Consider the following 13601-nt stretch of genomic DNA (forward strand, 5'->3'; position numbering starts at 1 on the left):
AAAAAAAAAAGGAACAAATGGAGTAACACATCCTGCTCATTGATTAACATGGATTAACAGAATCAACCTTGTTAATGTCCATACTTCCTAAGTGATTTTCAGATTCAATGTATTCCCTATCAAAATATCAACAACAAATTTCACAGATCTAGCAAAAATAATTCCATGTTTCATTTGGAAAGAGAAAATAATTCAAACAGCCAAAGCAATCCTAAGGGGAAAAAAGTCTGGAAGCATCACGTTACCAGACTTCAAACTATGCTATATAGCTATAGTAATCAAAACAGTATGGTATTGGTACAAAAAAACCAACATGGACCAATGGAACAGAACAGAAAATGCAGACATAAAACCAGCCTCTTGCAGTCAATTATGTTTGACAAAGCAGACAACCATGCACATTGAAAAAAAGAACCCTGCTCAATAAATGGTGCTAGAAAAAAACTGGATACCTACATGTAGAAGAATAAAACAGGGCTTCTATCTCCCACTACTCACAAAAATAAATTCAATATGTATAAAAGCATGAAATGCAAGGCATGAAACCCTAAGAATTCCATAGGAAAATGTAGGAAAAACTCTTCTAGACATCAGTATAGGCAAAGAATTTATGATTAAGACCATAATGGCAATTACACCAACAACAAATATAAATAATTAGAACTTGATTAAATTAAAAATCATCCACATAGCAAAGAGAAAACCTACAAGATGGGGAAAAAAATGCAATCTACACATCTGATAAAGGACTAATATCCAGAATCTATGAAGAACTCAAACAAATCAGCAAAAGAAAAGAAAACTTTATCAAAAGGTAAACAAAAATCATGAACAGAAATTTTCTCAAATAAGATACACAAATGACCAAAATATATATTAAAAATGCTCAACATTACTAATTATCAGGGAAAAGCAGATTAAAACCACACTGAGATCACCTTACTCCTATTTGCATGGCTTTTATTATTATGAAAAAGTCCAAAAACAGTAAGTGTTGCCACTCATACTGAGAGAAAAGAACACTTATACACTGTTGGTGTGAACACAAGTTACTATAACCCCTGTGAAAAGCAGTATGAAGATTTCTCAAAGAACTAAAAGTAGATCTACCATTCTATCCAGCAATCCTACTACTGGGTATCTATCCAAAAGAAAATAAGTTTTCTTTAAAAAACTTAAGTTAATTTAACTTTTTAAAAAAATAAGTTTTTTATCAAAAGAAAAAACTTCTGCACCTGAGTGTTTATTGCAGCACAGTTCACAACTGCAAATATGTGAAATCAGTCCAAGTGCCCATGAGTTCATGTAGTGTATGTATACTATGGAATACTACTCAGCCATGAAGAGGATGGATTAATGCCTTTTGCAGCAATATGGAAAGAACGAGAGACAATTATCCCAAGTGAAATATCTCAACAACAGAAAACCAAATATCACATGTATTTTCTAATAAACTGGAACTTACCAGTGGGCACACAAGAACACAGAGAGACTTAAAAGCCCCTAGAAATCAAACAGAAGGAGGAAGGAGAAGGGCAAACTCCACCAAATGGGTACCATGACACTATTCAAGGGACAGGCACATTTACAGCCAAGACTCAAACCAAGTATCAAAAACATTTGTACCCCCTTAACATTTTGAAATTTTCTAAATTCTATGCTTCATTCTAACCAAATTAAAAGGATATAGATGGGAAATATAAAAATATATATGTGGGCTCTGGATGCAAATGGATCCTTCTTTCTGTATGTCCTCCTCCTTCACATTAACAGCAAATACTGGCTAGACAAAGCCACGTTAGTGTATCTGATGCACGCCACACCACTGTAAGTAACATGGTATCTAATGCCAATTTCCCTCTATTTCACTTCTTGGCAGAAGGACAATTCCTAGTTACCATCAATTGAGTGATATTTTTAACTTTTCACGTTCAGTATTTGTTGAGCACACACCAAATGCCAATCTTGCTATAGAATTTAAGATAGTTTAATCCTTTGACTGCAGAGCGCTCAGAAAGGAACATGCCATTTGAGGCACCAGTGATCACAAAATCTGTTAAGATACACAGAGCACTACTGGACATTCATAGTTTCTTACTTATCAACAAAATTCAACCAAGTTGGTTTCAGTTTCAATTTTATCATATTCCATATTTATATATGCTGCCATAAGAATCCACTATTTGTATAAATTATTTTAGGCACAGTATGAAACATTGAGAACAAAGCACATGATGTTTACAGACTCAAGACAGGTAACATAATAATAACACGTGTCAGTCAAGTTTTTGTTTGCAAAATGAACATCTATAGGCATCATTCACCCCAGAGGGACATCTTGTTGAAATCCCTACAGGCATTGTTCATAGTCAAAAGTCTAATAAGTGAGCAAACTAGACTCCCCTCCTATGCGCATTTCCTGGGAGTATACGATCTGTGTGCTGAAGTGTTATCGATCTGTGTGCTGAAGTGTTATTGGTACTTGTCAGACTTCTCTTTTCCAAGATGAATCACTTGACAATTATTAAAGCCTACCTGCTTCAGAGGGGAAAATTTTTTGTTGCTGTCCTCAAGACATTCTGTATAGTATAGACTTCAAATCTCTTTCATGCTATAAAGATTAAATATAATGCATAGACTGTGGTCTACAATAATAGTAAAATATTAGACCACTTTCTAGAAAATTGAAATAATTTATCTTGCTTGTGGCTTATGTATGAAAACATCATTTTGTTAAAATTAGTTTCCTCAAAAATTTTTGATGAAGTAAAACATGATTTATAATTATTTATATAAAACTTAGTAAGACTTTCACTGAATTTAATACTTTCAACCCACAGGTCTAGCCTTAATCCATTATTAACCCATTTATATGCTTTCATATGTTTTCATATTTCAATGTCTTACAAATGAATTACATTTAATTTTTAAACTATGAATATTTGAATGTTTAGAAATATATATTGAGTGAAGAGGCAAACAGATAAATCAGCAATGAAAGAATCTTTCCAAGTTTCTACACACTAAACTCTTGTCCATATACCTTCCTAGTGTAAGGTATGTCTGGGTGTCTTTTTGATGTGCATCACTCTTGAGTTTTTCCTAAAACTCCTACATTTTTTTCTTTTGCACTCATGCTTAGCAAGTACCACCCATGTTTTTTCAAGGCTTATTTTTCTCCTTTAAATTAACAACTTTGCAACTGTCCCCAGTGAACTGCATGTTATTTGTTGCTAACTTAATCTCTACTACATCAAAATCTATTAAAGTGATTTACTCCTACAGTATAAAATTTTGTTGTAACAGAAATAGAAATATTTGCTATGGGATCAGCATCACTTGATTTAAATGTGTTTGCCCATAAGAAATGTTTTCAAATGCACAAGGGCAAAAGAATGGAAACCATTAATCCTTGTATTCAATTCAGTTCGTTTCAGTAAGCATTTGTTGAGTAGCTACAGGACTGAAGCACTGATAAGGTAGAGTAATCTGAGCATGCATTACTCTTATCTTTGAACACATCTTAAATCCCATTGGAGATGACAATCATGCTTACATATCCTCTAAACATACGCAAACTCAGGTAATTAAGAAGATTGATCCCATTCAATTTTCAAGAGTAATGCAAGTCCAGTCTAGGGATTCCTGCACAGACACAATGAAAATAAAAAATAATATGCTTCATTGTGATGCATTGATACTTTTTCTTTTTTTTTTAAGTCAGAGTCTCACTACGTTGCCTTCGGTAAACTGCCGTAGCAGCACAGCTCACAACAACCTCAAATGCTTGGGCTCAAGCAATTCTCTTGCCTCAGCCTCCCAAGTAGCTGGGACTACAGACACCCACCACAACACCCAGCTTTTTTTTTTTTATTTTTGGTTGTAGTTGGCCCAGGCTGTATTTGAACCTGCCAGCTCTGGTATATGTGGCTGTCACCCTATCCACTGAGCCACAGACGCTGAGCCTCAATACTATTTCTTAAGAGCAATGAAGCATATGCATTTTGACTAAAATGACTCATTACAAAAATTTCAGATAAAGAATCCTAAAGTCAGGAGTCATAACTAAATCAATGAGTCATTAAACAGGTTATAGAGAAAATAATACAATAGAAGTAGCAGAGGATGTCATTAAATATTCTGTGGAGGCTCTTCTCTATGAAAGTACCAGAGTAAAAGTTAAAATTCAATGTTGTTTGACAGGCATTGTGGCTCATGCCTGTAATCCTAGCACTCTGGGAGGTTGAGGCAAGTGGACTGTTGAGTTTAGGAATTAAAGACCAGCCTGAGCAGGAGCAAGACCTAATCTCTACTAACAATAGAAAAACTAACTGGATGTGGTAGCAGGTGCCTGCAGTCCCTCCCAGCTACTTGGGAGGCTGAGGCAGGAGGATCAATTGCTCCATCCCAAGAGTTTGAGGTTGCTGTGAGCTATGACACCACAGCATTTTATCCAGGACAACAGAGTGAGATTCTATCTATATATATTCAATGTTTTCCAAGTGACAGACACCATCAGGAGATACCTCAGAGCACCCCTTTGGGCCTCTGTTAATAACACAGGTTTGGTACACACAAAACAACTGGCTAGGTGGGACACACAGGAGAAGCTCTAACTGATCCCAATGTGTATGAGAAGCCACGTCCAAGGGGCCAGTGAAAATCTAGGACAGGCCTGACCTGGCCCATGCCTGATGAGGACGATGGGATGAGAGAAACACTACCCCAAAATATGGCACTGAGGCATCCTGAGTATTTCTAGCTAAAGGAAATTGAGAGAACCAGAAGACAAAGATCTCACTCAACTTCTCCTGCCCATTTTCACTTGAAGTAGACCACAGAAACTGAAATTCCTCTCTCTTCTTTCTACCCTGAAGGAAACCACAGAACCAGAACTCTCCCTCCTTCTTCCCCAAACCATGCCAGGAAGCCTAGAAAGGTCAGTCTCTGACTTTCTCCTTCCTTTCTCCCCTAAAGATCTTCACATCATAATGTCCTCCTCTCTGCCTAGAGGGAAGAACTATTACACAGGGACTCAAAGAAGAATCTGGACAAGCCCCACAGTTTATTACCATTAGATGATACCCTTTTGTTCTCCAATCATCCTTCTGAATGACTGTCCATAAAAGTGATAGTTTTCCTTGGGTTTGGAGTCTTCATTTCTGAGAACTTCCTGTGCTACATAAAATTTATATTAAATAAATTTTTATTTTATTCTCTTGTTAACCTGGATTTTGGTATAGGGATCTCAACCATGAACCTAGTGATGGGTGAAGAAAAGATATTACTTTATGTCCCCTACAACTAAAAGGATTAAATTTAGAATAGAAACTCTTCAATTCTGGTCACTCTTTTAATAACCACACTAACGGAGTCATAAGATCACTTACATAGGTCAGTTTTAGATGAAGATCTAAAGCCTGAGTGTTTACTGTGCCAGCTTACTGTTAAGGAGCGTCGCTACAGATGGAAGACAGCTCCCTCAGCCTTGGCCATGTGCTAAGAACTAAAATACAGTCTGCCTCCTCTTTTTGCTTTCCTTGCTGATATGGCTACAGAATCAGGGAATTCACTACTAACCAGAGTGATGGCACACTTGCCTACAATTTATAGAATATTCAGGAACATCTGGCTTTGTGTACAGGTTCTCTTCAATTTCAAATTTTTTATTGCAATAACTTTCCAATGCAATAATTTTTCCAAGAACAGTTTTAGAATATTTTAACAGAACAACAGGAAGCTAGAAACTCTACAGAATGTTTGCACTTCTTCTAAATTTAAGAAGTAGATGAGCAAAAGTTACTGACCTATAAGTACTTTGCAAGCCAGGAAGATCTCCAAAATCTTATCTTAAACTGAAGACTTTTGTCAAGGTATATAAAAATACATACTAACAGTATTTCTTCTGCAACCTTCCTCATCTTATGCTTGGGGTTCATATTGAACTGGTACCTGTTAGTGAAGCCAAATCCATTTTTAGACACTGAAACACTTCCATTTTGGACAGTAAATTACTGTAGTCTGAGCCCCTGTGTCTCTCTGATGCTTGGGCTGCCTCGAAATGGGAGAACCCCTGAAGATCACAGACCACTGCAGGGTTAGGCTGGATCCCAGCACAAAAAATGAGGCCCTGACAGCATGGTCAGTTGACGCCTCATACCCATGTGGGAGCTCCAAGCTCCTTGCTCCTTGCTTTTCCCCAGTGTTGTACTCTAAATTGCAGTGTACTTAACTGGTTATTAAATGCAACATTTTTAATACCACCTTGATATATATGGACTTGTTTGCCCTTTTCATATGACTCCCCTTCCCAGTCTCTTTTCCGTTCAGCTCCTGCTTCATACAGAGGCCTCAGAGGGGTGAACTTGACCCTATGGACAAATCACATGCCACCAAGATGTGGCGTGTTCATCTAAAACACACGAGGCAAAGATTCTCTGGGGTTTTTACCTCTGCCTCATGCCTTGTATTCCTTATTTTAAAATTCTCTACATCAAATTCCATGTAACCACATCACTATGCTCCTTTGCCTTTATCTCACTGGGTTCTCCCTTTTGGCCCTCTCTGTCTAAAAACAAACAGAACAGATGCCTCTGAGTTTTTATATATGGTTAAATATCTTTAAGAAAAAGTGATACTTTGGTTTAAAACGTCAAAGCATGATTGCCTGCCTCCCTTCCAGGGTGTACAAGAAATTCGGAACCTGGCATTTCACCCTGAGACTTTCAGTGAGGGGGAAAGAAAGGGTCCCCAGCATTGATACAAAGCACAACTCAGGCTGAGATAGCACAGGGATTCTCCCACTATTTATTTCAGACAAAATCACTCACCTGACAAATTGTCAATAAGACTGGTTCTTGAAGAACTGCGGTGAAGAAACCTTGGTTTCTAGTTTGGGATCACCATCATATATCCTGACCCTGGTCTTCTCATGGGCCTCAACCTCCTTTCTCCATCCTGTTATCCTCAATCCTCCACAACAGAGGCTTACGATTAGGCCAACCTGGATAGAGTCTCAGCTCTAACACCACATGGGGAACTCTGGGTGAGTTACTTAACCAGGCTCACACTCAGCTTCTGCATCTGAAGAATGACCATGCCAACAGTTCCTCTGTGGCAGGCAACACATGTTTTAATCTGTACATTTCCACCTGTCTTCCTATGCTTTTTTCAACTAAACACCAAGGACTTCTGCCATTCCTTCAGACTGATCAAATACAGCTGAATCCTCCACAGGAGAATGAGAAGGAAGACAAAGAAGAGGAGGAGGGAGGCCATGAGTATTTGGTGTAGGACTCAAAGATTTCATTATAAATTTTCAGAGGAAATATATTCACTTGGAAAGACAAGATAACCAGGACACTAAGAAAAAAACAGAAGAGACAGAGAAGATCACACAAGCTGGAAAGGGAAGAATTGAAGAACCATGAAAAATGTCATCCAACTTGAATATGAGGTGACTAACCTTTGATTGCTAAACAAAAGGTGACTGACCTGTGAGCTAGCCCTGCGGTGGCTATTCAGGGAAAATACAAATTCCCAATGCTAACCCATCTTCCACTTTGCAGTGACACTTATCTGTGCTTCTAGAAACTACCCAGCAACTTCGAAAGACAAACTGATGTAGTTTAGGCATCTTTCCCCTCTAAGTATCACATCAAAATCTGATCCCCAGTGTTGGAGGTGGAGCTTAGAGGGAGGTGTCTAGGTCATGGGAGTGGATCAGCTTCAACTGACATCAACTTGTTGTCAGCTTCAGGTGATGCGCCTGCTCCCTTTTCACCTGCTGCCCTGATTGGAAGCTTCCTGAAGGACTCAGCAGGAGCAGATGCTGCTGCCAAACTTCTTATACAGCCTGCAGAAACATTAGCCAAATAAGCCTCTTTATAAATTACCCAGACGTCAGTATTTTCTTTATAGTATTGCCGATGAACTAAGACACACACTACAGCTGGTGTCATACATTGACAATTTAGCTCATGGTTCTGAACACTCCTAAGAGCCCCAGAAGAGAAAGGTTTCTATACCTTGTGGATATTGATGATAAGGAGAAAAAGTTACTTCCTGATGTCCTCCCTATAAAACATTCTCCCTATGAAGCACTAGGTAAAATCATACTCAGCTAATCCGGCCGCAGTAGTAACATTACCTATTTTTATCCTAATTAGTCTACTTACAAGTTTAAAGATTATAGTGTGACACCTTGTCTCTTAAGTTTGGCTTCCTCTTTTATGAAATGGTGATAGAACCTACTTAATTAAGCACTTGTAAGTCAATCAGGGATGTTAACGAAATGTATGTGTGTGCACATGCGTGATTTTCCCTTTTGTTTTGTGAACATGAGTGCAGCTTACCAGACACAAACTTGCCAGTTTGCAGCAAAGACAGGAACCGAGGGCAATATGAAAGATCTTAGTCCTCCCTCTCCCTACCACCACCAGCTCAGGCAAGTTCTCATATATAGGTAGTCTGGACAACTAAGTTCACAAATTCATCCTAGAAAAAGTGCTACATTGCTGAATATCACCATGGTCACCTTTGAAGTCCTCCCCTTTGGAAGCTATGCACCAATGCCAGCACCTAGTCCACCCTTTAAGCAACTTTGGAACTCTTTCAGTAATGACCATCAGAGCTATCACTGTACAATTAAGTTCATGAGCTCATCCTAGAAAAAGTGCTTTGAAGGGTTGGCTAGGTGCTGGCATGAGTGTATAGCTTCCCAAGGGGAGTACGTAGAATGTTACCACAGTGATCTTTAGGAATGGGGCATGTAGCCCTTTTTCTAGGATGAATTTGTGAACTTAATTGTCTGACTTCATAGACAAATATAATACTGGTAAGGATAAGAAAGAGGGAGGACCTCTGAATTTATCCAAAAAATATGTCTTAAACTAAACTGTTTAAGAGTAGATGGAGAGAACATTAATATTAAAGGCAAATGAGCAATCTTATGGGCCCCTCACCCCGTAGAAAGATTATAAAGATACAAAAGCTATCACATTAGTTACCTTCCAAATACCCTCCTAAAGCTCAAGATGGTAAAGAGAAAAACACTAATATTTAAAATTACTTCCTTAGTCAAAGTACAAGGGTTCCAATGATGGAAATTTTGGCACCAAAAGATGTAGTAAGGAACCACTCACTGTTGAGCTAGAACTTTCTAGCACCTTAGTTCTCATAGTGTTGCCGCAGATGAGCTGCAGCAGCAATAGCTGAGAGCTTGTGAGAAATGCAGACACTCAGGTCCCACACCAGACTTTGAGAATCAGAATCTGCTTTCTAACACAGTTCCCAGGTGATCTGTATGCACATTGTGTTTCAGAAGTGCAGTCTGTAGAATCGAGATCCCTCTCTTATACTAGGCATATCACGACCCTCCTCACTTATTATAAACACCAGTCAAGGGGGAACTACCACATCTAACACCCAATTTCCAAAAATCACTCAGAAAGTGCTATCCTCAGGCTGATTACTGGCAAGTGTCTTAAACATTTGCTGAGAGAAATAAGAGCAGATGCTTACTGTTCCATCACACCGGCCATCCTTGATCCTTAGATACTTCTGTGCATTTTTCACACTTTCAAACATGCAAATCCCAGAGCTGATTTTATGCACTTTCCAGTAGGATGATTCAGATTGAGTTCCTGCTCCAGTGCAGCTCCCATCAGGCTGGAGACACAGGGCCTGACACAGGCTCGTAGCAAGCAGAACGACAGCACTGTTGAGGAACACCCCCTTCACAGCGACAAAGAGAAGAGAAAGGCGGTAAAAACAATCAGGCTCATGTTTTGCTACAGGGGTCTATAAAGTCAATACTCTTCCAATGGTCACTACCAGAAGCTTGGTGGCTGAAAATGAGCAAAAGGTAATATGTATCTTTTCTCTATAATAAACTCTAATTGAGTAACTAGGAGTGAATTTTAGCTTACATTTTTTCTATTCCTAGTGTGTATTACCTTTCCTTACTCAGCTTTCAATGAGTTCTGTGTGTCCTTCTACTGAATCATCCTTGATAGTGGCCTCAAGGACCACTAAACTCTATAGTTGGTTACATGGGAGAGTAGTATTACAGACTATTCCCACTAACTCCATAATTGGCTTAACTTTCACAGGAATAAAAATTGGTACATTTGGGAAATGAAATTTGATGGTATATTCCCAGAGCCTTAAAATTTTCATATTCTGAACCTTAATTTTCATTTTCTAGGGTAAGAAAATGAGAAACGATGTGGTCAGAGTACATATTATAGGATATAATGTCCAAAAGTGATAAAATAAAGAGATTAAATGTTTTCTGTTTTGTTTTATTATTTAAGACAGAGTCTCACTCAGTCACCCTGGGTAGAGTGCCATGGTGTCATCATAACTCACAGCAACCTCAAACTCTTAAGCTTAAGAGATACTCTTGCCTCAGCCTTCCAAGTAGTGGGGACTATAGGTGCCCACTACCAAACCTGGCTAATTTTTCTTTTTTCAGTAGAGACAAGGTATTGTTGTTCTTGAACTCCTAAACTCAAGGCATTCACTCTCCTTGGCCTCCCAGAGTGCTAGGATTACAGACATGAGCCACAAGATTGAATGTTTAATAACAAAGACACACACACACACGCATTCCTTGTTTGAACATTATAAAACCTGCCATTTGATCCTACAATTCCACTATTAGGTATATACCCAGAAGATAAAAAATCACATTACAATAAAGATATTTGTATCAGAATGTTTATTGCAGCACAATTCATAATTGCCAGGTCATGCAAGAAGCCCAAGTGCCCATCGATCCATGAATGGATCAATAAACTGTGGTATATGTACACCATGGAATACTATGCAGCCATAAAGAAAAACGATGACTTTACCTCCTTCATGTTCACATGGATGGAACTGGAAAATGTTCTTCTTAGCAAAGTATCACAGGAATGGAAGAAAAAGTATCCAATGTACACAGCCCTTCTATGAAACTAATATATACTTCTCAAATGAAAGAAACAACTTAATTCTAGCCCAAGAATATGGGGAGGGTGTGGGGAAGGGGAGGGGAGAAGGGTGGCTGGGTGGTGGGAGGGTGACCGGAAAGATCACCTATATTTCTGTCTAACAAGGGAAAAAGTGAACTTTTCTAGAACTAGAATATAAGAATATAAATGTTTTGACACAATGACTATGCAAATGACATGAAATTTATGTGAACCAGCTTGATGAAAGTATTTAAAAATGTATATGAAAACACTACACTGTACCCCATGTTTGCATTAATGTATACAGCTATCATTTAATTTAAAAAAAGAACGTTATAAAACCATTAACCTAATGTTTATTTTTAAGTTAAATAATATGCTATGAGTTAAAATTACATTCTTTTGTGAGAAATAATAAATGAAGAAGTGCTTATTATATATTAAGTACAGACATATATTGTTTAATTGCACTTCACTTTACTGTACTTTGCAGGCTGTGTTTTTTACCAATTGAAGGTTTGCAGAAACTCTACATCAAACAAGTCTATCAACACTATTTTCCTTTCTTTAAATTTCAGATTAATATGAAGGTACAAAAGATCAAGTTACATTTTCTGTGTTTGTTAGGTAAAGTCCAAGTTGTAGTTGAGTCCTTCACTCAAGAGCATTATACCCCTACATTGTGCCCATTAGGGGAGAGCTTGCCTCACTTGAATTAAATTAAGATTTCCTCTTGTGTGGGTGTGCAGTTCATCTACTAGTTTCATATTAGTATTGAGTCCATTGTATACTTCTTTTTTTTTCCATTCTGGTGATACTTTACTAAGAAGAATATTCTTCAACTCCATCCAGGTTAATACAAAAGATGTAAAGACTCCATAGTATACCATTGTATACATATACCACAGTTTGTTAATCCCTTCAGTGGGTGACAGGAACTAGGGTTGATTCCATATCTTGGCAATTATAAATTAAGCTGCAATAAACATTCTACTACAAATGTCCTTATGGTAAAATGATTTTCTTTTCTCCTGGATAAATACCTAGTGACGGGATTGTGGGGTCAAATGAAAGGTCTACTTTTAGGTCTTGAAGGATTTTTCATACTTCTTTCCAAAGAAGTTACATTAGTTTGAATCCCATCAACAGTGTAAAAGTGTTCCCTTCTCTCCACAGCCATGTCAGCATCTGTAGCTTTGGGACTTTGTGATGTGGGCTATCTTCACTGGGGTTAGGTGATATCTCAGAGTGCATTTATTTGCATTTCTCTGATAACTAGGGAAGATTAGAATTTTTCTAATCAATACAAGATTAGAATTTGTTGGCCATTCATCCATCTTCTTCGCAGAAAGTTCTCTTCAGGTCTCTTGCCCATCCTATACATAAGACTGCTCTTTTTTGTTGATTTGTTTGAATTCTCTGTGGATGCTTGTTATTAGCCCATTATCAGATGTGTAACATGCGAGTATCTTTTCCCATTCTGAAAGTTGTTTGTTTGCTTTCACTGTTGTGTTCTTAGCTGTGTAGAATCCTCTTTAGCTTGAATAAATCCCATTTATTTATTTTTGTTGTTCCTGTGACTGCCAATCAAGGTAGTCTTCTTCATAAAATCTTTCCCCAGGCCAACATAATCAACAGTTTTTCCCACACTTTCTTCTCAAGTTTTTATCATTTCATGTCTTAGGTTTAAATCTTTTATCCATTGTAAGTCAAGTTTTATAAGTGCTGAAATGCACAGGTCCTGTTTCAGTTCTTTTTTTTATTATTAATTTTTCTTATACATGTGTATATTAGGTTTCTACTTTTGCCTTTGCAGAATTAAAAAGGCTAAATTTAATGACAATGACGATATTTAACATAAGGACTGAGAACAAAAACCTCACAAAGAATGAATGAAGATAAATCCATTCAGAAAAGAAATCAGAAAATTGCTGCAACAAAATATTAAGCAATAATAATAATGCAAAGAAAGTAACATTCACATTGTCAGATAGAAGTATGTCTATTATAGAATACTTTGATCAGTTAACTTCTTCTTATTATTTTGTTTTTTCCAAAGTCTCAAAAAAATAGACAACTAACATTTACAAATGAAAGTAACAGATAATTTCATAAAAACAGATCATGCCGAATCTTATAGAATAGAAAAAGAAATACTTCAAAACCATTCTACTTAATCTAGATACACGTGATATAAAAATTGGAGAAAATATTATAAGGAGGAAATTACAAACATATTTCACTTATAAATGAGGATACAATATGATAAACAACATATTAACATGTTGAATTAAAAATTAATGTTTAAGTAATGTACTTTGGTCCAAATTAAATACACAATTCATGTAAGAATTAGTCACTAATTTATTTCTTTCTTTTCCTTGTCCACACCCCCTTCCTCCTTCTCTGTCCAGTATCCCCTTCCCTCATGCCCCACTGTGTCATTAATTGTCATTAATTGTCTTTATATCAAAGTTGAATACCGGGAATTCTTTCTTCTCCATTCCTGTGATGCTTCACTAAGAATAATGTGTTCCACCTCCATCCAGGTTAGTACAAATGCTGTAAAATCTCCATTGTTTTTTGATGGCTGAATAATATTCCATGGTATAAATATACCACAGCTTACAATCCATTGCTGGG

General features: G+C 37.3%; 1 protein-coding gene across 1 annotated transcript in view; it reads right to left on the bottom strand.

The window, feature by feature from the left end:
• LOC100947894 overlaps positions 1–13601 on the bottom strand; it is a 135219-nt gene that overhangs the window by 32943 nt on the left and 88675 nt on the right. Inside the window, 1 exon segment of the mRNA XM_012807544.1 lies at positions 9523–9735. Coding sequence (XP_012662998.1) covers positions 9523–9735 — 213 coding nt within the window.

This window comes from Otolemur garnettii, unplaced genomic scaffold (assembly GCF_000181295.1).
Source record: "Otolemur garnettii isolate 467f Iridium unplaced genomic scaffold, OtoGar3 scaffold00071, whole genome shotgun sequence".
NCBI lineage: Eukaryota > Metazoa > Chordata > Mammalia > Primates > Galagidae > Otolemur > Otolemur garnettii.